Here is a 22,464-nt window from a genome sequence, read left to right as displayed (position 1 = left end):
AACTCAAAGCAGTTTGTATAGATTAATAACCACCAATTTATATACTACTGCATGGGCATAATATATACAACTGAAAACTACTACTATTTTCCTAATCCATATTATGATGGAGAAGCACCAGTAAGTTCTTCATGATCTCAACTATAACATCATAGAATTAGCCAAAAATAGTAGCTGTAAGTCAATGTTCATATGTAATTTAAAAACTATTATGTACATGGATTTGCGTATTATTTAGAGTCCCATACTTTTAGTAATAAAAAAAAACCAAGTTAACAGCAGTTTAGAAAATTTCACCTTCTAAATTGTATACTTTATGTTTTCTACTGCAACTAATCTCCAAATGTTTTACCAACTATCAACTTGCAAACAAAGCATTATAAATTCACCTTCTAACTATGCCTATCCTTATAAAAATTTGTCCCTTCTTATGAGATATCCAAGTCTTTGAACATCTCCCTATCCATAGAGATTCAATTAATATGGCAGGAATTTATTATGCATCACTAAACGAAACTGTTTACCTGCAGGTGCTTCACCCTCTCCATCAAGAGTAGATTTCCCACATAGGACTAATCAAAAGTGTAGTAGTAGTAAATTCATCTGGTTGTCATAGCTTCATTAAAAGTGTAGCAAAAGTTGTGGTCAAAACTCAAAAGTAGTTGCTGCTGTCATGTTGTTGTCTAAGATGGACCAAATAAAATTGTATATGTTTCAGTTAATCTAAAATACAGTTATATCAATCATTAAAGTTACAAACCATACTCGAACACGCTCAATAAGTTCCTCTTTCGAGTTTCCATCAACGGCACTCCAGCTAACATGCCTCATTTCTACATAGTGCTGTACGATCCACGTAACTCTCGTTGTGTAGACTATTCTATTGTTGCATGATGGGCCTATCTTCCCATCTTTAATATCCAATGTTATCTTCCCGTATTTGCGCAACCTCTCAAACTCTGTCCCCTTTGCTACTCCCCTAAAACGTTTACTAATACTATCTTCTACATTAAAACAGTAGAACAAACAGTCATCGTTACATCCACATATATGGTTATAACAGTTAATCAAACCTGACAGTCCTTGTGTTAATGAAAAGGTTAACAAGTATCAACTACCTATTATACTTACCGCAGGCTGTTGTATTTATCTCTATAGGAGTACATGGAGGAGGCAACTCAGCTGAAAATGGGTCATCTGGACATTGAGTGGAGTCATCAAAGTGAACCTCAGCTTCATCTCTCAAAGTCCAAGCTATTGGTGCCACCTGCGGCTGTCGTAGTGTAGCAGGCAACACTCGTCCTCGGCCTCTCCCTCTCTTTGAGTGATTCATTTCTTCTACAGAAGTTACCTTGGAGTGTGATACAATTTACTTAAAACAGCAAGTTAAAGGAAGACCATGAAACCACTACTTGGCATATTTTGATAAGAAAATAAACTACAATATTTTGTATTTTGTAGTTGTGGAAAATGATGAAGTTTCTGAAACTACAAAGGAACATTAACGATTTGTACTCAAGCTGGCCTTAGTATGATGAAGTGGATTTTCTGAAGTCTTACCAAGTTAGAAGTAAAAGCTGGAAGCAGATTAATGATTTGCAGAAATTATCCCCCCAGCAGAAATGGAGAATTCCAGACACGGTGTGGCTCCCTGTCTTCCACAGCTTTTTTGTAGTTGTTGATTAATGAAGGATATACTTTGAAGAATTGGTATTGCAAACCAATTCTCCCGCTTATACCTATTTCCCTCTCCTGCGCAAGTGCAGCCGTAGTCCTCTCAGAGCATGGGCTGCCATACTGTAGTGATAGGATTTGCTGTATCTATACTGAACATTAGATGACAGCTGAAGGCAGTAGCTAGCCATCATGACCAGTATATAGAATTATGTTTAATTCAGATTAATTGTATCCTTGCTGTATAACACTTGGGTTGTTGTGGGGAACCAGTACCACGTGTATTTAGAATAGCATCACTGGATATGCAATACTCACACAGGTTGTAAGAAAACTTGTCAGTTCTTACAAACTGCATGTATAATCTCAATGAAATTTAGGAATTTCATCGGATTTGTAAAATATTATTAGAAACAATTTCCCCTAGTTTCATTGCATCAGTAAATGATTATATATCTTAAATGCAGCAAAATGAAAGTGTTAATTAAATTTGGTATTGCAGATGATATATTCAGTTACAATTAGGAACAAAAATAAAATGGATAATGCGAGAGGGGCTAAATCCTCAAATTGTATGGATTCATGCATGGTTCTCATTTTAACTTGGCAATATGTAGTACTCATGATCAACATTGATAATAATGATATTATGTACATTCTTATATTTATACATATAAATATATATATATATATATATATAAAGCTGGCATTAGTATTCCTCATAGTATTCAATAGCTTGTCTTAGTTAGTACTCAAGTCTGATAACAATCGTTAAGATCAACTATATATATATATATATATATATATTCTAGATTCTATCAACAATTTATAACATCAACTATAACAATCGTACTCATGTACGCAAATATGACTCATATTCTATATACATTCTTATATATATAGTGTATATATACATTCATATATAATTATATATATCTATATAAGAATGTATATATCAACTATATACTTATATATATTTATATATCTATATATATTATAGTATATTTCTTTGCAAACATATAAACCTGGCCTTAGTATTCATCACCACGTGTACAAACTCCATAAGGTTACCCATTAATTGTTATAAACTTGCAATTTTGTACAATCGAATACAAAACTCACGTACGGTACTAACTACATTTTCCACTGTCATTTCTGATACCATTGACCTTTCTACAACCTTCACAAAGATGCAAAACCAGATGTAATATTGTTACATGCCTCAATTCATTATAACCATTGACCACAGCATGGTGGTCATATCTCCAATGTACACAAGAAATAATGGTCCTTGAACAAAACAGAGTCTCTTCACTTGGTTCTTCATTAAAGGCCTTCACAGTATCAACTAGTTGGTTCATCATTATTCGTTCTTCTTCAATATTCCTTTGGGGCTGAATTAATTGATGCAGAATTGCAGCTCATGGGGAGAGTCCGTGCATACTCGCTGGACTCCTTTGCATTTTTATTGTAGACAACCTTCACAACAAACTCAACCTCATCACATTCTATTATATAAAACCTATTATAATGGCTAGATGTAAGAAACACAAATAAATGAAAAACCTTGCAAATATTGTATATCAGAATGTGCTTTTCAAGCTTAGATTTCCAAGTATCAGTCTCTACCTACGAAGGTTAGCTAGTAACAACAACTTTGAAAAAGCCAAAATTGTTACCAAAACTGCCATTTTGGTAACTTATTCACTGTTTTTAATAAAATGCATGGTTTCTTCCTCAACTTTATCCGGGGGGGCATGTGAAACAGCATACTAGAAGAGGCCACACATTGAAAACAAAACTCACTCCTGCAAGCCAATGAACAAATACAGGAATATAAACAAGATACTAACATGGTCACCATCTGTATCTCCTTTATCACTTCTTAATGTCTTTTTATTGTGGGAGGAAAGGATACACACCCTGTCTCTGAGAGACAACCTCTCAAATATTGGCATCTTTCTTATATATAATCTGCAGTTTTCAATTGGCATATTCCAAAATTGAAGCTAGTTAGGTTATACCAACCAAAGGTTAACAAGTATCCAGTTGGAGCCATACCAGGTGATCCATTTTTTTGAGTGATGCTAAATTAATCAAATTAAAATACACACATTCTTCATAAAGAGTCTTTACTCTTATTAGTTAAAATACAGGAATTTAATGGATGCTTACAGAGCAATCTCCTCATCATTGGCTTGAAACTATTTGCACGACCATTTGGTATGTTGAAACAAAAAAAAACTGCACCCAAGAAAGAAACAGAAGAGGCTCTTCATCTCAACATCAGTTGCCCCATGCATCCAAGTCTTGTCCATTTGAGCCTCAATGCTATTTCGGGTATTTGAACCTTAACAAGTTAAGTTATATCACTAACCTACTATAATTTACAAAACGGTTAATTAACAAATATAAGAATAAGGCGATGGTATCAAACATATTTACCATAAATTGCCACAAAATATTTCTGAAAGTGATATAAATATATTTCTCAAATATTCACGGGAAGTATAAAATAGTATAATAGGCCACTAAGTAGAGCGCATGCTGAATAGTCAAGTAAAAGCCTTTGTTAAAATTATAGGGAAACTGAGTATAAAAATCGAGAACAAATATTTACAGGAAGTGATTATTTTTTTGTTTATTTAAGAACCATCACTACTTCAAGTTCTGCAATTGGCCATAAAACAAAGAAAAGTGGTGATTCGTGCACCCAAAGGCAAACTGAGATAATTGGAATTGAACACATTTCAATACAGTTTTGAAGATAGAAAAAAACCACATTACCCACTAAATCCAAGCTTCAATGTGAAAAGTGTGGGTATGTCAAATGAACAGCAAATACACAAGTCTTAGTCTGCAGTTTCACAGAGTATGGAAAAGTTAATAGGAGAGAGCTTACCCTCGGTGGTGGCGCACTGCCATGGGTTGGTACGACGATACAGTGGATCGAGCAGCCTAATAATGCAAGGAAGAGAGATTCCAGAGTAAGAGTAATTTGGAGAAAGCAAGAAGGAGAGAGAGAGTGAGAGAGACCAAGATCGCATTGACGATCGCGGAGGCTACGCCAGCAGGCAACCGACTCACGGTGTCAATCGATGGCCTAAATTTCATCGAGAAGAGATGAGCAACTGATCTGCAGGAGCGGCGGTGAATCAAAATTCGCAGGAAGGAGAAGACCAAATTCGAGCGTTTGGGGCTTAATGAAAGAAAGTTCTAATTTTTCCCTATATACCATACTTTTAACGGCAGACACAAAAAGCGGCGACAATCTGGTGGATTTGTTGCGGCGCCTAAATATTTTTCTTGGGATGAATTTTTGCGGCGACAGTATCTAGCCGCAAAAATTAGTTTACACGATAAACTAACTTACGGCAATTGGCAATTCTAAAATGACCTGTTGCGTCGCGTTAAAATCGCTGCAATAGATCTTCATTCCAGCGGCTAAGGAAACTGCCTTATATCATTCCATGTTCCTGCGATATTTTTTGCGGCGCACAGGAATTGCCACAAATGGTAAGCTTTGACCGCGCTTCCAGCAGTCCCCGTTAGTCATCAAGTTGCCAACCGAATTCCTTACACACTTGCGATGGATTCTATTTTCCTAGAACGAAAAGCGCCGCAAATGGCCATATATGTTGTAGTGGTAGGACCCTTTGTTGTTAGTACATGTGTGTACACACACATTATTATATATACACATCATTAAAAGTAATTTTAGGGAAAGTTTGGTAAGTAACACTTACTGTAATTTCATAATTTTAGAAAAAAATTGAGCTGTATTTTGCCTTGGATTTTATGAAAGTTGGTAGATAGAATAAGAAGATATTCGGATTAAAATGTTGTAATTTGTTTTTGCATTGGGGTTTGTTTTGATGGAGGCACTCTTCTTGTGAAAGTGAATAGTTTTGTTGATTTTTGTATTTTCTTTCAAAGATTTAAGCGAATGACTAGATGAAAAACTTTATTAAGAATTGAAGTAGAAAATTTAGTTGTGTTAAAAGAGATGTTAGGATTAATGTTGAGAATAATAAAATTTTGATAACCAAACTTGCGCTTAGCTATTCACATTCATCAAGAATGGTCATTATTTTTACTCTATTGACACGCATTATCAAATGTATACAGATTATGACGTTACATTCTTGTTGTTATCATTTCTTTGTTTAAGCATTTTATGCATTTTTTGAACACTTGCCTTATTTTTCATTTGCATACATATCATAAAAATTTTAAAACTTTTTGAAAGTAAACTTGTTTTAATTAGCTATTCAGATTCATTAAGAAATAAGAAATGCTTTAATCATAAAAGGATTTCATAAAAGTAAAATCATAAAATAACGTGACTTGATGTCATACATCAAATTGTAAAGTTACTTTTATTGTAACATACATCTAATATATCACATGAAACTATGTCAACTTATGTGAAATCTCTTTGTAGCCATATCACTTTTCTTAAGAAATTGATCATTATATTTACTCCTTTGACACGTGTTATCTAATATATCGAGACTGTGACGATGCATTTCTATTGTTACTATTCCTTCGTCTATACGTTTTCTGGAGTATATGACTTGCCTTATTTTTCATATTCATATATATCATAAAAATTTGAAAAATTTTGGAAAGTAAACTTGCCCTAATTAGCTATACATATTCACTAAAAAATTGGTCATTATATTTATTCTTTTGATACGTGTTATCAAATGTATCGAGATTATGACGTTGTATTTTTGTCTTTATCGTTTTTTTGTTTATGCATTTCTAGAGTATGTGAACACTTGACTAATATTTCATTTGCATACATATATACATATAGATGTTATGAATGTGTAGTTATTCACTTATTAATTAGAAATTTGTAATTATTTTACGTGTTTGGCAACGTATCATCGATTGAGTGTATGGAGCGCTCCCTAATAACGCAAGGAAAAAAGATTCCAGAGTAAGAGTAATTTGGAGAAAGCAAGAAGGAGAGAGAGAGTGAGAGAGACCAAGATCGCATTGACGATCGCGGAGGCTATGCTAGCAGGCAACCGACTCACGATGTCAATCGGTGGCCTAAATTTCATCGAGAAGAGATGAGCAACTGATCTGCAGGAGCGACGGTGAATCAAAATTCGCAGGAAGGAGAAGACCAAATTCAAGCGTTTGGGGCTCAATGAAAGAAAGTTCTGATTTTTCCCTATATACCATACTTTTAACGGCAGACACAAGAAGCGGTGACAATCTGGTGGATTTGTTGCGGCGCCTAAATATTTTTCTTGGGATGAATTTTTGCGGCGACAGTATCTGGCCGCAAAAATTAGTTTACACGATAAATTAACTTACGGCAATTGGCAATTCTAAAATGACCTGTTGCGTCGCGTTAAAATCGCTGCAATAGATCTTCATTCCAGCGGCTAAGGAAACTGCCTTATATCATTCCATGTTCCTGCGATATTTTTTGCGGCGCACAGGAATTGCCACAAATGGTAAGCTTTGACCGGGCTTCCAACAGTCCTCGTTAGTCATCAAGTTGCCAACCGAATTCCTTACACACTTGCGACAGATTCTATTTCCCCAGAACGAAAAGCACCGCAAATGGCCATATATGTTGTAGGGAGAAGTATTTTCGATGGGGAAAGCTTTTTCGACCAAAACTGAACTATGGCCCTTCCTTCATCTGGATGAGCCTGTGGTCTGCTATAGACCTTCTTAAAGATGGTATTTTGTGGAGGGTAGGGTATGGTAAAAGTATTGAAATCTAGCGAGATAGGTGGTTAACTGTCCCTAGTTCTTTCAAGGTCCAATCCCCTTTGAAGAATCTACATTATAATGCTTGTGTAGACCAACTTATTGATGCTAATACTTCCTCTTGGGATAGGCCTTTGATTTATGACACTTTTGACAAAGTAGAAGCTGAAATGATTTGTAGTATGCCTTTGAGTAGGTGGGGGGCGTGGAGGATAAGATGATTTAGGGCCCAGCCAAAAATGGTAGATATTCAGTTAAATCTACCTATTATATTGGTAAAGAGAGTGAAAAGGGTGGTGGGGGATGCCTTGGCAAAGAATGAACCAGCTGGTTTATGGAAGCAAATGTGGGATTTGAAGGTGCAGGGAGCTGTGAAGTTTTCTCTGTGGAAAGCTGCACATGAAATCTTACCCACTAAGGCTAATTTGTTTAAGAAACAGATCATTGACTCGAAGATGTGTCCTATTTGTGAAAGAGAGTTTGAGACAGTCATTTATGTACTATGGAGGTGCCCTAATGTTGCTGATGTGTGGGCAGAAGATGAGAGCCCGGTGAAGAAATGGAGCAATACTGTGCTTGATTTTGCTAAGTTATGGAATGTTATGTGGCAGAAGTTGGATAGGGATAAGGTGGAATTTGTGGCTTACATCATGAGAAGGATCTGGATAAGGAGAAATACTTTGATTTTTAAGAACAAGTTTGATAATCCAAGTCAAGTAATAAAAGCTACAAAACAAGCAATAGTGGAATACAAGGATGCAAACTTTAGTTGCCTTCAGAAGGAGGTAAATCTCATAAATTTGAGAAGTGAATTTGCAAAATAGGAGAAGTCAAAGTAAATTGAGAGGCTGTGATAGATGCCAATATGAAGATATTGGGGTTATTGCAAGGGAAGATCAAGGGGAAATCCTGGCATGTTTGTGCTCTATTGAGGAGGACCAGGGGGTGGCTTGTATAGCAGAGGCTCTGGCTCTCTGAAGAGCTGCAGTACTTTGTTTGGAGTTGAGTTTGGGAAGGGTTGAGTTTGGGAAGGGTTGTGCTGGAGGGAGACTTGCAAGTTGTAGTGAAGACTATGAATAGTGTTGAGGTAGTGTTGATAGGGTATGGAGTTTTGATAAAAGATACAAAAAGGATTCTTGTTGATAAAACATATTAGAATGTAAAGTTTGTGTATACGGAGGCTAATAATGTCCGTAGCCCATATACTTGCAAAGCTAGCCTTAACAGGTGTAGAGCTAAGGGTATGGATAGAAGAAAGTCCTTTACAGGTTACTAATACTATCTTTAGGGAAAAATATTGTATTGATTAACTTTGTTTTTTTTATATATTCAATAAAGATCTACATGTTTACTTCAAAAAAAAAAAAAAAAAGTTTTGATTTGCATAGTTGTTAAAATTGAAAGGAAAAGAATTGATATGGCATAATCTTACAATCATATTATAATAGATATACATAATGCATCTTATATTTTGAATTGAAAGATTATTAATTGATAATTTTAATAGTTTGGAGGCTATATAATTACAAATGAATGGTAGGTGTGTGTGTGTGTATCACTGTGTGTGTGTGTGTGTGCGTGTGAGAGAGAGAGAGAGAGAGAGAGAGAGAGAGAGAGAGAGTATGCATGCATGACCCCGTGCCCTTTATGACATCCATGCGGCCCGCATGTGAAACCCATAAAAAAAATCTCATATGGGATCGATCCATACAATGATGTAGGCACGTATCAGCCACGTTCATAAAAACGCTACAATATTTAAAATTTCAGAAAATGTCAATTAATCACGGAATTAGTTAACTTATAGATATTGTCACGATCAATACAGCTTCATTGTCGATACTAGCTTGTACACCACATAGATCACAAGCTAGCATTACAGTTTTGCAAATTAGGAAAATGGCCGGGGCCAGCTACTTATTAATTGAATTGAATGATCATGAGGCTTCCACATCGAAACAATCAAAGCTTGGCCACGATATGTGTATATATATATATATAACAGGTAGCCAACATATTAATTAAATCGTGAGGAACATCATTGCATGCAACGTACGGTACTACAAAATGCAGATCTATTTTAGGAATTAATAGACAAGTATTTATTAGTCTCAAAACCCAGCACCTCCATTTCTGCTGGGAGCTTTCAATGCCAAATTGATCATAGATCATCAATTTGTCACTTTCATGGCCGCTCGGTTGCAACGAAAAAGATAGGAGCCTTAATAATTCTAGCTAGGATGGTCGTACGTACAAGCTTGCATGATCGATCAGCGTACGTGCTACTGAATTTCCATATTGTACGTAAAATAATTACATCATAAATATTGAACCAAAGGAAAACCAACTACGTACGTACTATGTCTTGTTCGATCTGATCTTAAGATATGATCGAATATTGCGAATTTGGGATCGATAGATATAATCAAATTATATATATAAATATATATATATATATATGTATGGCATATTGACACACTATATATCTTTGTAATGTTTCTCACACATATATAATTAATTAATTTGGAACTGTTAATTTTCATAATCATGAGTAGATCTCAGTGCTTGAATAACTCTGAAAGAATTTGTAGTTTTTCCTTTTCGACTGTCTGCACTGAATTTATATTCGGGAAAAGGCTAGCTGCCTATATATAGAGGATCAAGGGTTGACCTAGAAAATCATAAATATATACAAGTTAAGATGCTTAATTTCTTATCTTATTTATCATTTTAATTCTATAATCATATACGCTGATCATCACTAATGTATTAATTAATATTAAAACGTTATGAAAATTTTAAAGTTCAAAATTTAAAATTAAAATTAAAAAAATAATAATAAAATAAGAGTATCACTCGATATGTTTAATAAATATTGTGCAAAAAATGATATCACTAATAATAATAATAATAATAATAATAATAATAAATATAAAATAAAATATTGATTACTCGAACTACTATGCTGTAGCAATCAAAGCTCTCAACTACCTATCTACCTGGCCTGATCCAGTTGGAATCAAACTCGCATTAACTAATTTTCCAATCCTTTATTTATTCACCATTACTCATGTCTTCTCTACGACCCCAATTGTACGTCCCCTCTCCGAAGTCCGAACCCAATCTTCAAACTTGTTGTTTCGGACAAGTGAGACACAAGGACTGCCGGGAATAATGGAATACATGTACAATACTACCATATGCCTCCTCCTGCTAACCCAATTCCTTATACTGTTTGCAGAAATTAGTGCCAAAGTTCCGGCAATCATCGTGTTTGGGGACTCATCTGTTGATGCTGGAAACAACAACCAGATTCCAACTATTGCCAGGAGTAATTTCCAGCCTTATGGTCGTGATTTTAAGGGTGGGAAGCCAACTGGAAGGTTCTCCAATGGCCGAATCACTACTGACTTTATCGCTGAGGCATTTGGTCTCAAGCCAATTATACCAGCCTACTTGGATCCTTCATATAAAATATCAGACTTCGCTACTGGTGTCACATTTGCTTCTGCCGGGACTGGCTATGACAACGCAACTTCCAGTGTATTGGTAAGTTGATCTCAAACCAAAAAATTAAAGTTGATCTCCTTATTTGCTAATCATTTCATCATATGTAATGGAGATTTATTATCTAATGCAAATCAAGTCCATTCTCTTGCATGCATGTTGTCAAGTTAGGTTTTCCTTTTTCTTTTTCTTTTTCTTTTTTTTTTTCTTTTTTTTTTCAGGCTAAAACCAGATCGATGTAGTTTATTTACCTTACGTGCATGTGCGTGACTGTAGTACCACTCTATTCTCCAGAAAAGGATCGACGATCGATGGGACTCAGTGATGGTGTTGTGCTCTCCACGGCCAGCCCTGAAAGTTGTCTCATCGATCTGTTTCTTTTTAAGTCAACACAATGATCTGCATTATTCTCTCTTTTTGTCTGTTGTCTGTTTCTTTTTATGCTTTTGTTTCTTCTGTAAATGTGATCTACGCATGCTTAATAGCTTCTTTCTGTACTTTGTCTGCATGCAGTCTGTGATACCACTTTGGAAGGAATTAGAGTACTATAAAGAATATCAGAAGAAGCTGAGAAACTATCTTGGTGAATCCGAAGCCAACAAAAGAATAAGTGAGGCTTTGCACATCATGAGCTTAGGAACGAATGATTTCCTGGAGAACTACTACTCCTTACCAGGCGGCAGGCAATCCCAGTTCAGCGTCACAAGCTACGAGGACTACCTGATTGGAATAGCCAGAAGTTTCATCAATTCACTCTACGGTCTGGGAGCTAGGAAGATATCCTTAGGAGGGCTACCTCCAATGGGCTGCTTGCCATTGGAGAGAGCCACAAATATCATGGGTGGAAATGGCTGTCGCGAGAAGTACAACAATGTTTCAGTGGAGTTCAATAATAAATTAAAGAAATTAACAGTCGAGCTGAACAAGGAGCTTTCTGGGATCAAGTTGGTGTTTTCGAATCCATACAACGTGTTGTTGCACATCATAAGGAAACCTACTTTGTACGGTAATAAGCTTCTCATTATTGCAAAGTACTACTGCATGGATCATTTTTCCAGTTTTTTTTTCCTCTTTAATTTCCCTAGCTCCCAACCACCTCCCGAGAATATTGTACTTACTGTTGCGTAGTTCTCGCTTTAACATTTAAAGTATGGTCTGACACTTTATTAGTTGGGGCGGTAGATTTAAATGAATTCCTTTGAATTCACGTACGCTTCTCTCTGCTGGAGAATTTAGTGCGTACGTGCTTGGGTATCTAGTCTGCAGGCAGCACATCATGTACGTACGGGGTACGTATAAGTAATAGGATTACTCTCTCTCTCTCTCTCTCTCTCTCTCTCTCTTGCATGTCAAAAGTGACACACAGTGCTCTGATCACACGCATAAATCTATAGCTCTCTCTTCTTTTATTATGGAAGTGACCACTATCAAAACATATTAAAGAAATATATTCGTAAATATTTTAGGTTTTTTCTACATTCTTGCATGATATATATATAGCTAATTTCCTAGCTAGCTTGTTTGTTGTCTGTTGAACTGAAACAATGTTGCGGCCTTCTTCTTAAATATATATGAACATGGGCTTTGCTAGATATAGTCGGAAAATACAGGTGGCGTGCAGTCGGCTGTACGGAATAAATAAAAAAAATTATAAAAAAATTATTTTATATTCAGGGGACTTACATGAAAAAAAATTATAAAAATAATTTTTTTTATTCATATAGGTCCCGTATTAATTCATTTTTTTCTCCACGACTGTACGCCAACTACATTTTCTGACTGCAAAAAACATTTTTCTTCATATGATTCTTAATTAATTGTTCAAAATTATATATTAATTGACAGGATTCGAGGTCACTTCAGTAGCCTGCTGTGCAACGGGGATCTTCGAGATGGGATACGCGTGCAACCGAAATAATTTATTCACCTGCACAGATGCAAACAAGTACGTATTCTGGGACGCCTTTCATCCAACACAGAAAACCAATAGCATCGTCTCCAATTATGTGGTGAAGAAGGTCCTGGCTGAGTTCCTTTGATTGCATAATACTTCGCGTAGCATTCCTCATGATGATCTTCAATTAATGCTATAAATATATATCGATCGTAGTACTGATAGCTAGCATTAGATATCGTCTTAATTATATACATATAGATGCATGAATATTATAAGGAGCTTGTAATATATATATGTGTATGTACGTATGTATGTATGTATGGTAATTAATCTTTATTTCGTGTTGAGACCGAATATTAATGAGTAATTATAATGTTTTAATATCAAATATTCTATTTACAATACAAAATAACTGTACGTAGCATTCCTCTTTCAATATATAATTAATCATCGATCTAGCCATCTACATATGCATGTATGGGCAATAAATGATATAGGCCGGCTCTGATTAAAATAAAATAAAAATTTGTGGAGATCTTTATCCTTGTTGCGTATATCTTAGAAATCCCAGTCGCACAATAATTGCAAGTTTTTTATTTTTTATTTTTATCGGTGGGATCCAAAGGTCTCTTTAATGGCTAATGGCTGAAATACCCAAGAGAATGAATGATTTGTCGATACAAAATTTACCGATAGAGATGGCCGCCGAAAAAGTCGGTTGAAAGCTTCATAAAACTATTTTGAAGGGCTGTGTGGGATTCCAGCCCGTAGGTGTTGTCCAGTTGGGCTTCATTTTTTTACTGTTGCTTACCATGGTGGCCCACTTCTTCCCATTCTGGATTACCACTGGACCTGGCCTTGTGAGTCCAACTTGAGTACTCAGGATGAAACTTGTGGATATCCTTAATTGAGACCCTTTGGGCCAATAAAGTCATGTTTCTATCGTAGTCGGCCTTTTTCCATGGAATAGACTGAGCCACGTGGACTAAAGGAAAAATCTTCAACCCTCTATAAAAGCATCATCTCGTCAAAATTTCTTAATTGACTATAAAATATGAATTTTGTCGCCCTTCAAGTTCTAGAGACGCGTTAGCTATTCTTATTTACTATACTCGATTCCCACGAGACGAAACCCGCAAGACGGGGGAGAACAAAAATGTCCAACATAAGACTGACAAAGGTCAAAGAAAGCGATCTAAGTTAAAACCAGATATATGATCAAAAGCACCAAGGCCTCAGGAACCACAGAATCATCAATTACCTCTACCTGCCATGAAAAAGCTCTGCAAGAAAGGCCAGGTGCACCCTTCACCGCCGTCCATCTCGGACCATTTGGCGGTGCTCCCGGCGACAATCCTAACCCTCACTGCGGCCCTCTCGGCTGAAGACAAAGAAGTCTTGGCCTACCTCATCATCATCTCAAGCTCCATTAACACTAGTACTTCTAGCAACTTTTCTGGTCATGATCCAGAAGCTGTTATTCCTAGATGTACTCATGGTACTGATCAAGGTAGTACTGATTATCACAGTGGTTGGGGAGATCACACTCCGATGTTTGAATGCAACTGCTTTAGGTGTTATATGAGTTTCTGGGCAAGATGGGATGCATCGCCTAGCCGTGAACTCATACACGAGATAATCGAAGCTTATGAAGATGATCAGCTGGTTAAGAAGAAGAAGAGGAGGAGGAGCGCAAAGATGAAGAAAGCTGAGAGAAAGAAGATAGCGACCGACGAGTCGAAGGGTACGGGTGATCAGGAAGGCTCCGGGAATAGATCGGCAATAAGCCGGGATGAAGTGGGTGAGTCGGTATCGGTGGATGCGAGCGGCAGTACTAGTACTGATGGTGTTAAGGTGACTAGCGATCATGTTGAGGTTGGCTGGGTGGGGATGAGGGGGTGTGTGAGGAAGATTGCGAGTTTCATAGGAGAGAAGATTTGGGCAGGTGTTTGGATTAATTAATTGGTTAGTTTTCGGGCACAGATAACTTTCTTCTCTTTCTTTATTTTCCTCCTAGCCTTCTTTTTTTCCCTCTCTGTAACCATACATGCTGCATTAAGTTGCAAATCATGGGACTGAGATAAATGGGTTTTTCCCCCCTTTCTGGGTTCTAGATATCCTTCAAGCCTTTATAAATTCTTTGTTCTAGCTTATGCTAGCTTAAGTACTTTTCAATGGTGTGTAACATTTTTCTTAATGGCATTCTTCTTTAATTGATCTCATCATGTGATCTCATGTATAAGAACCTTAATACTAGCTAGCTGTGGGATCATGACCTTTTCCTTTTCTCCCTCCAGCTATCTCAACATTACATGCAAAATTCCTATTTATTTTCGGTTACTGGCCTTTAGATCATATATTATATATGGAGCATACTCAAGTCGATTTTTAATTTTTTTTCTTTGCTTGCTTTTTCTTGTTCTTTTTTCAATTCATCACTTCTAGGACAAGTATTAAAATTGATCAGAAAATTAGCTAATTGCAAATTAATTAATGATATCTAAACGTTTTTATTGGGAAAGGAAAGGTCTTTTAACTATATTCCATGGATTGACTGCTTCAAATGGATATTGATGTCGATTATAATAGCAAGCTAGCACGCGTCCAATATGAATTAATCCAACATTATCAATTAGGATTTTGGGTTTGAAATCGTCTATGGTCAAAATATTCCTTCCACGTTCATCACATCATGCAGCTGGACAAGCTCGCACAGTGAGACCACGACTATTCGACGTACGTACGTTTTAGAATATTGCGACTAGTATTCGAGTTTTGACTAAAACGCTATTTGACCACTTCTAAATCACTATTTGCCCTTGTATTTTGCACAGAATAGTACTTGGGCCTTTAGCACATGATGACTAGCTAAAGCAATCAATACTAGGTAAGTACAGCATCAACATTAATTATATATATATTCAACCATGCAAGCAACGGTACTTAAATTCGAATACAAGTAATTAAGCTGGTCATGATCACTAGTTACAGGAATTAACGAGATATACCAAATGCAATACTGCCACAACAATGACAACATCATTGCATGTAAAATGTAAAATGCATCTGCCAATCAATAATTATTTAAAAACCTAGCTAGCTAGAGCGATCGATTCCCATTAGGGCTCGTCCTTGCATACGTTTCCTATTAGATAGATCATGCCTGAAACACTAGCAGTAGTATTTGAAGATCACGTACAATTATATATATATTTAGAGAGAGAGAGAGAGAGAGAGAGAGAGAGAGAGAGAGAGATCTAGATCAGAGAGAGAGAAGGGGGGATATAACTAAATATTAGAAAACAGTATTGATTAGATATTGGAGTCCATGGCCAGAATGGTGCTGAGATTCATGGGGCTCATGACATCTGAAGAACCGGTCATTATCTGCTGCGCGATTAGGCGGTTTGCACGCTCTGATGGATGGAAAGCGTCCCAAAAAGCGTAGATGTCCCGGTTGGGACATACGTTTGACAGCGGGTTGCATGTTCCGATCCCATTATAGGGGCCTTGCCCACAGCATGCTACTTTTGATGTAACAAAGCCTGTAATTATGATCATGCATGACAGAATTCTTATATTTCAGGTATTAATTTCTTGAAATCCATCTCTAAGAAAACAAACATTTCCCAATATGAAAGGCGTAACCTTATAAAAGGATCTTGATACTTATTTTTTACAATATCATAAGTACTACTGTTCGATAGTTTTGAGATCGAGCTTTTTTATGATTCAGAATAACATTATAAAACAAGTAATAAATCAGAAGTGCAATACTTATATTTTTCCAATTTTTAATTGTAAACGGAAGATAAAGAGTGAATGCTGCTGGGATTTAGACATGAATTGATACTTATAGTTATGAGCATGCAAGCATCGCACAACCACTCTAAAAAAAATGAATAAATACAAGATCCAAGCAAATAGAGATCAAAATAGATGCAAATTAATCATCATTCATGCATGGAAGCAATATGTATGATCAGTACGTAAGTAGGATGCAGGTAGGGTGCAAAAAACAAACCGAATCTTTGGGGATAGTTGATGAAGTCCATGTTCATCCGGAACGCATTGGCAGCAACAAAAACATCTGCGCCGATCTCGCTGTTGAGTTGTTGTAACATTTGGCCGAGCGCCGGGTTGAAAATTCCAGCTGCCTGTTGTAACTCTTCTGCACACTCCCCATTCCTGCTCCTCATGGCTAGCTCTGCCGGGACACACCCCAATGGCCCTGTTCCCGTCACCATCACTCTTCGGGCTCCCAGCTCGTATAGCCTCTAAGTATCATAAATGGTGAGAAAAGCCCAAATATATAAATTAAACTAAAACCCCCAATTGCATGGGTGTTTGAACAGAAATTGTATCTTTTACCTTGCCTTTTCATATACCTTACAATTTTGCCTTTTTCCAAATAATTTACCAAAACATGGGAAAGACAGTACTACAAGAATGTCATTTTGGATATCATCTTCGAATTAGTTTGACACTATGATCTTCCATGGAACAGGCAAAGAGAAACATTAGGAAAACCGAAAGATTGACACTCTTGTACGGATACCAAATCAACCAAGTAATTAAAGAAAAGGGGAAAAAAAAAACCACCTCTCTCTCTCTCTCTCTCTCTCTCTCTCTCTCTCTAAGGTACGATGGAGAAAGATCATGCGGAGATCTCCTTTGACAACTTTATATATAACGGTTTCCTTACTATATATATAATGCCTTTTTCCTAGATACTAAGGTGGTTTGTTTATCCAAATCAAATTATCTTATCTAATCAAATTTCTTCTTATTATTACAATTTTTTCAAATTCTCCAAAATATAATAAATCATTCAAATTTTCAAATCTCGAAACGAAATTAATATTAAAAAATTATATTATAATAATATTTTATTTAATTTTTAACAAATTATCTCATCTACATTCATTTAAACTGTGTAATCAAATAAGGCCTAACAGCAACTGCAACCGACAAATCCATCAATTGGATTTCAAAACCAAAAATACTACACTCACCAACAAATGGATCCGATTGGGTCCCCATTTTTTCACTTAGTGATTAAGTAAGTACTTTTTAATGATGCTGTGAAAAAATATTTAAGAATATAAAAATAATAATTAAAAAAATCAAAATAATTAAAAAAAAAAAATTGTTCTTCTCGGTCTGAGCTTGTGCTACATCCTCAGAGGATGTACTGCTCTTTCAAAACCGCCGCGGTCGCTTCTAATGAATATGAAAATCATGACCCATTCCCTATTTATTTGTTTGGAGATTTTCTGCTCTCCTCTTGTATTTTCTTTCTTAATCTTAATGGAAGTTTGATTAAAAATAAAAGAGAAACAAGAAACTGTTACTTCCGATCTAAAGTGTGACTGCTACTGTATTGAGTGTGGGAAAAAGTTCAAGCATCTCAATCATCTCTTAATGTTTGTACCATATTGAGCAATAAATCCCTTAACTAGCTCCTGATCACCCACCAATTAAACATGTACATCTTTTGTAAAAAATCAATGCACATCCAAATCCCAAAAACATGTTGTGTTCTTGCGGAAACTCATAAAACTTAAAACGTTTTCAACATGCATGGAGCAGCAAACCAATCACGAAGGTATAGTATATATCGGAATTACCAGCAGAATTTTCCGGTACTCAGAGATGAGGTAACGGGAGTAGTCCGGGATAGAGAATTGGCGTGATCTTGCTGAGAAAGGTGTCAAGAAATAGTTGTTAACAAAGTCGTTACCACCGAGAGTCATGAGGACAAGCGCATCGTTCACCAGCCGCTGTGCCTGGGCTTCTCCGACCAGTGCACTCAGCCTTTGCTGGTACTGTTGGAACAGTTCAAACTGCCTAAAGATTCTTATAATGCTGAGCTGCAAATACCCCAAAAACAAACAATAAAAAAAATGGTCAGATTCACTGGTGTCAGTGCTTATAAACATAACCTAGCTTGAACCCTTTTTGCTGCACAACCGATCGATCGAAGCCCATGAAGATACCCAGACTGTGTCAAAAGTCGATCCGAGTGTCGCCTTTGTGGGAAAATATATATAAAGGAGCTAGTCTTTTTACTGGGGGCCCGCGTTACATCGTTATGGAGTTGAAGTCTTGAAGATAAATATTATATATAAGCTTCTGTGTAAACTTGTATGTCATAAATATCATCTTGATGTCTAGAGTCCCTAAGGCAACTTCTGAGCTTGAATAAGGAAATATTTCTCAAGTTCTTATGCCAACGTTCCATATTTTCACTTTTTTTCTTATCTATATATGCAGTATTAAAGTAGAACTACTAGTAGCCAAAAATGGTGGGAAAAGTACAACCCAAGTGAAACCTGGATAACTGGCTTTAGAAATATGGGCAGAAAGAGAGAAGATGATCAGGGGAATTAATCTCTTTCCCTTCCAAGTACTGCCTGGTATGCAAATTAGATGGGTAGCAACAAAAATAAAATCTTATTCAACTCTCTCTCCCAAGTCCCACCCAAAGAAAAAAAAAAAAGAAAGACCTGCCCCTCACCTTGGCCTTCTAGCTCGTTTCTCCTCTTACCTCTTCCCCCTTTTGTTATTTTTTTTTATTTTTTATTTTTTATTTTTTACCTATTGCTCGGATTATTGGAGCTGGCTAGATCTTCTCCATCCATAGCCTACAAGCGTTTCATCAATGGATAACACGTCAGATCCACCCGTACATGATCTAGCCATCCCGACCTAAGTTCCACAAACATTGCCGTGAACTCCGTCTGTTTAGGTTGACTGGTCACCGACATGTTTATCCGAAGTTAAAATAGTTGATCTCTCGTCTTCTGTCCACCTGTATGTATACCACCAACTCGCTTCGAATCCTAATTGTTTTCAGCTTCAATACTATTTACAAACAGATTTTTACTATTTACATTATTATATATTTACAAACAATCTGAAATATTCGAAACATCCAAAAGAAATTTAAGAAATGTTAATTTAGAAAAAAATTTTATCTTATCTCATTCCATTTCATTTCCTTCTCAAACATTATTAAAATACAAACATTTTTAAACTAATTATCATTATAACATTTTCAAACTAATTATTACAACTTTTCTAAAAATTTTAAATAAATAAAAAATCAATAATTTTAAATCTTAAAATAAAAATTATATTCTAAAAATATTTTAATTTTATAATATTTTTATTCAATTTTTTCTCTCTTTTTTCTAAACTCAAAAATAATTAACTGAAACTATCACACTACTATTCACAAATTAACAATCTTACTATTATTTATAAAATTTTCATTTCATCTTATTTTCCAAGCTAGCGTCCCCCTTAGTCTCATTGTCCGCCTTAATTTGATTATCTCTTCCCTCGATCCAGTACTAGATCATCGATCAGTGCAGGCACACGATGCTCCAGCACTCAGCAATGATATTCTTGTAACGTAATATTAATTATGCCTTCTAGCTAGCTTCGACAGATATCCTTTTTTCAATCTTCGATCGCATGCACGTCAGTTTTTCTTAATATTTCGATCAAATAGAAGAATGTGTAAAGGTTTAGCACTGGACGACGCTTAAAGTAGTCGATTTTAGTACATCACCAATTACGTATTAATGAGTACTATTTCGACCACAATACCACAAGCACAAATTAAAGTTATAAGCTTCCATAAAAAATCACTTAATATGGCAATTGTACGCCTCTTAACTCGGCTAATAATTAGAAGACTAGACTAGCTAGTTTATTGGCTTCATTATCCTTTGTTAATTTTATATCCATACATCACTTTATTTACTGAAATTAATGAGGTATTTGTGGGAACTTTCATCCCCTTCTTCGTATTTCTCTATAATTTAGGCGATCTTGGTGGTCATTATAAAAAGCAAGTAGGAAAGAAAAAAGGCAAATAATCCGTATGTGGGTCCTACCATAATAACACTCTCTTCCCTACCAAATAGTACTATACCACCCACCCGGACTTAATTCCCTTTCAACCAAACAATGCAACTATCCCTGATGATCACCATCCTCTTAATTTCCGGCCATTCCCTTCCGTGGCCGCCTTCTTCTGCTTAGACCAAATGTGAAAAAGGTTAGTTAAAACTTACAAACTGAATTCCAGTGTCATTGAGGATTCCAATGCCGGCAGAAGCAAAGTTGGCACCAACTAGTAATCTTTGTCCGGTGAGCTGTGGACTCAAGTATGGCAATGTGGGCTCTGACCCAATTTGCTCGCCTAAGTACACATGCAACACATTTTATGTGTTAGTTCAACGAAAACCACCATGAAAGTTCATTGACCCGGGAGGAGAAAGTTGGTTGTTTTAGAAATGAAAGAGAAAATGAAATGGAAAAACTCACTAATAATGTCGGGGAGGTTCAAGCCATTGGAGAAGCGGCCGGTTGGTCGGTGTGTGGGATAATCAATGCCATAGGGTGGAGAATCGGCACGTGCAGTGGTTGCTAAGTAGTTGTTGTTGCCATTATCTACAAGTGAATCTCCAAAGACGAAAAAAGCACGAGCCTCTGCTTGAGGTAATGGAAGTAGCAATGCTCCCAGTGACAGTACTACTAGGGCAATAGTACTCAGCTGGGTGGTCATGACAACAACCCTAGGACTTGACATAGACACTCGTAATGTGGGCATTTCTTTTGCTCAGTGCTTTCTCTATCTCGCTTATATATATTATCTTTCGCTATCTCTAGCGCGCTATAATATATATATTAGAGGCCTCTGGCCTGCAGGGTACTACTTGTAAAGTGAGGAGAGCTGTGGGGATCGTTTTATAGGGTTAATCAGTTGTGATCACTCATGATGATCCCCACAATCTTTTTCTTTTGATGTAACGTTTATATATTTAGAATTCCTAATAAATGGACCTTTTTCTACTTACTCGAGAAAGGGATGAACGAAAAGCTAGAAAGCTAGGTAGCTAGGAGCTGGTTTTTGTAAGGATATTGATTTGGGAGTTGTTGGCTTATTAATGACCATATACACCTAACACGCATATATATAACAGATCATTATGTTTCCTGTCTATATATATACTCTATAGGCCTTAATTGTGAGTGTGAGAGATCAGAAAAAACATACAGGTCAAACTTAAGAACAAAATGTATCAAATATATATATGTGCATGTTATATTGCATGTAGGAGGATATACAGAAGGAAAATGCTATTAACTAATAAGTTTTATTCACAAGAAAATATATGCCGATATGTCAGCCATTGATATACTGAATATTATAAAATTTGATATTCAAAATTTGAATTAGAAAAGAAAAAACTGATAAAATGAGTCATTTATCCATAAAATATATGTGCGTAAAATTATAAGTAAATGTAGTACTACTCTATATATAATCCATAAAATATCACCCATTTTTTTCATTTGTAATTAATCTTCAATTAAGATGGTTGGAAAAAGAAAGAATAAGATACTTCGGGAGGCAAATTTGACCTAATCTGCAGGGTTATTGCTCTATACACAAGATATTAAAAATCAGTTCAAATACACGAACAATCTACATTTTGGAATAGTAACAATATATAGTACATGGCGGAATTAAATGCTTTTGAAATTATTACAAGAAAATTGATTATTTATTATTTGTATTTCTTGCTAAAATGACTAATTTTTTTATTTTTTAAAAAAATTTATTCTCA

At 35.9% G+C, this 22,464-nt stretch overlaps 3 protein-coding genes across 3 annotated transcripts; 2 read left to right on the top strand and 1 right to left on the bottom strand.

The window, feature by feature from the left end:
• The first annotated feature begins 10,481 nt into the window (after positions 1-10,481).
• On the top strand, positions 10,482-13,205 carry LOC122305424 (GDSL esterase/lipase At2g04570-like). Its single transcript, XM_043117966.1, has 3 exons — positions 10,482-10,962; positions 11,434-11,926; positions 12,766-13,205. Exons 1-3 carry the CDS (start codon positions 10,588-10,590, stop codon positions 12,957-12,959), a joined length of 1,062 nt encoding a protein of 353 aa, XP_042973900.1. The 5' UTR covers positions 10,482-10,587; the 3' UTR covers positions 12,960-13,205.
• Positions 13,206-13,859: 654 nt separating this feature from the next.
• Positions 13,860-15,157, top strand: LOC122305425. The gene has a single exon (XM_043117967.1). It carries the CDS (start codon positions 14,090-14,092, stop codon positions 14,777-14,779), a length of 690 nt encoding a protein of 229 aa, XP_042973901.1. The 5' UTR covers positions 13,860-14,089; the 3' UTR covers positions 14,780-15,157.
• Positions 15,158-15,709: 552 nt separating this feature from the next.
• On the bottom strand, positions 15,710-21,693 carry LOC122305423 (GDSL esterase/lipase At4g28780-like). Its single transcript, XM_043117965.1, has 5 exons — positions 21,158-21,693; positions 20,905-21,032; positions 18,448-18,690; positions 16,842-17,094; positions 15,710-16,362 (listed from the first exon to the last, which is right to left on the bottom strand). Exons 1-5 carry the CDS (start codon positions 21,441-21,443, stop codon positions 16,130-16,132), a joined length of 1,143 nt encoding a protein of 380 aa, XP_042973899.1. The 5' UTR covers positions 21,444-21,693; the 3' UTR covers positions 15,710-16,129.
• Between the last annotated feature and the right edge of the window lie 771 nt (positions 21,694-22,464).

The sequence above is a fragment of the Carya illinoinensis genome, chromosome 3 (assembly GCF_018687715.1).
Source record: "Carya illinoinensis cultivar Pawnee chromosome 3, C.illinoinensisPawnee_v1, whole genome shotgun sequence".
NCBI classification, from domain to species: domain Eukaryota; kingdom Viridiplantae; phylum Streptophyta; class Magnoliopsida; order Fagales; family Juglandaceae; genus Carya; species Carya illinoinensis.
Note: the sequence above shows the minus strand (reverse complement) of the source record. Positions and strands in the feature narration are given on the sequence as shown.

What these genes read in the sequence shown, in the direction of transcription:
- LOC122305425 (XM_043117967.1), top strand. Translation starts at nt 14,090, where the DNA reads ATGAAAAAGCTCTGCAAGAAAGGCCAGGTGCACCCTTCACCGCCGTCC.
- LOC122305423 (XM_043117965.1), bottom strand. Translation starts at nt 21,443, where the DNA reads ATGCCCACATTACGAGTGTCTATGTCAAGTCCTAGGGTTGTTGTCATG. An exon ending in ATGACACTGGAATTCAGTTT is followed by an intron (nt 18,691 to 20,904) that starts GTAAGTTTTAAC and finishes GGGTATTTGCAG; the next exon opens with CTCAGCATTATAAGAATCTT. An exon ending in AGTACCGGAAAATTCTGCTG is followed by an intron (nt 17,095 to 18,447) that starts GTAATTCCGATA and finishes TATGATACTTAG; the next exon opens with AGGCTATACGAGCTGGGAGC.
- LOC122305424 (XM_043117966.1), top strand. Translation starts at nt 10,588, where the DNA reads ATGGAATACATGTACAATACTACCATATGCCTCCTCCTGCTAACCCAA. An exon ending in ACGCAACTTCCAGTGTATTG is followed by an intron (nt 10,963 to 11,433) that starts GTAAGTTGATCT and finishes GTCTGCATGCAG; the next exon opens with TCTGTGATACCACTTTGGAA. An exon ending in AAGGAAACCTACTTTGTACG is followed by an intron (nt 11,927 to 12,765) that starts GTAATAAGCTTC and finishes ATTAATTGACAG; the next exon opens with GATTCGAGGTCACTTCAGTA.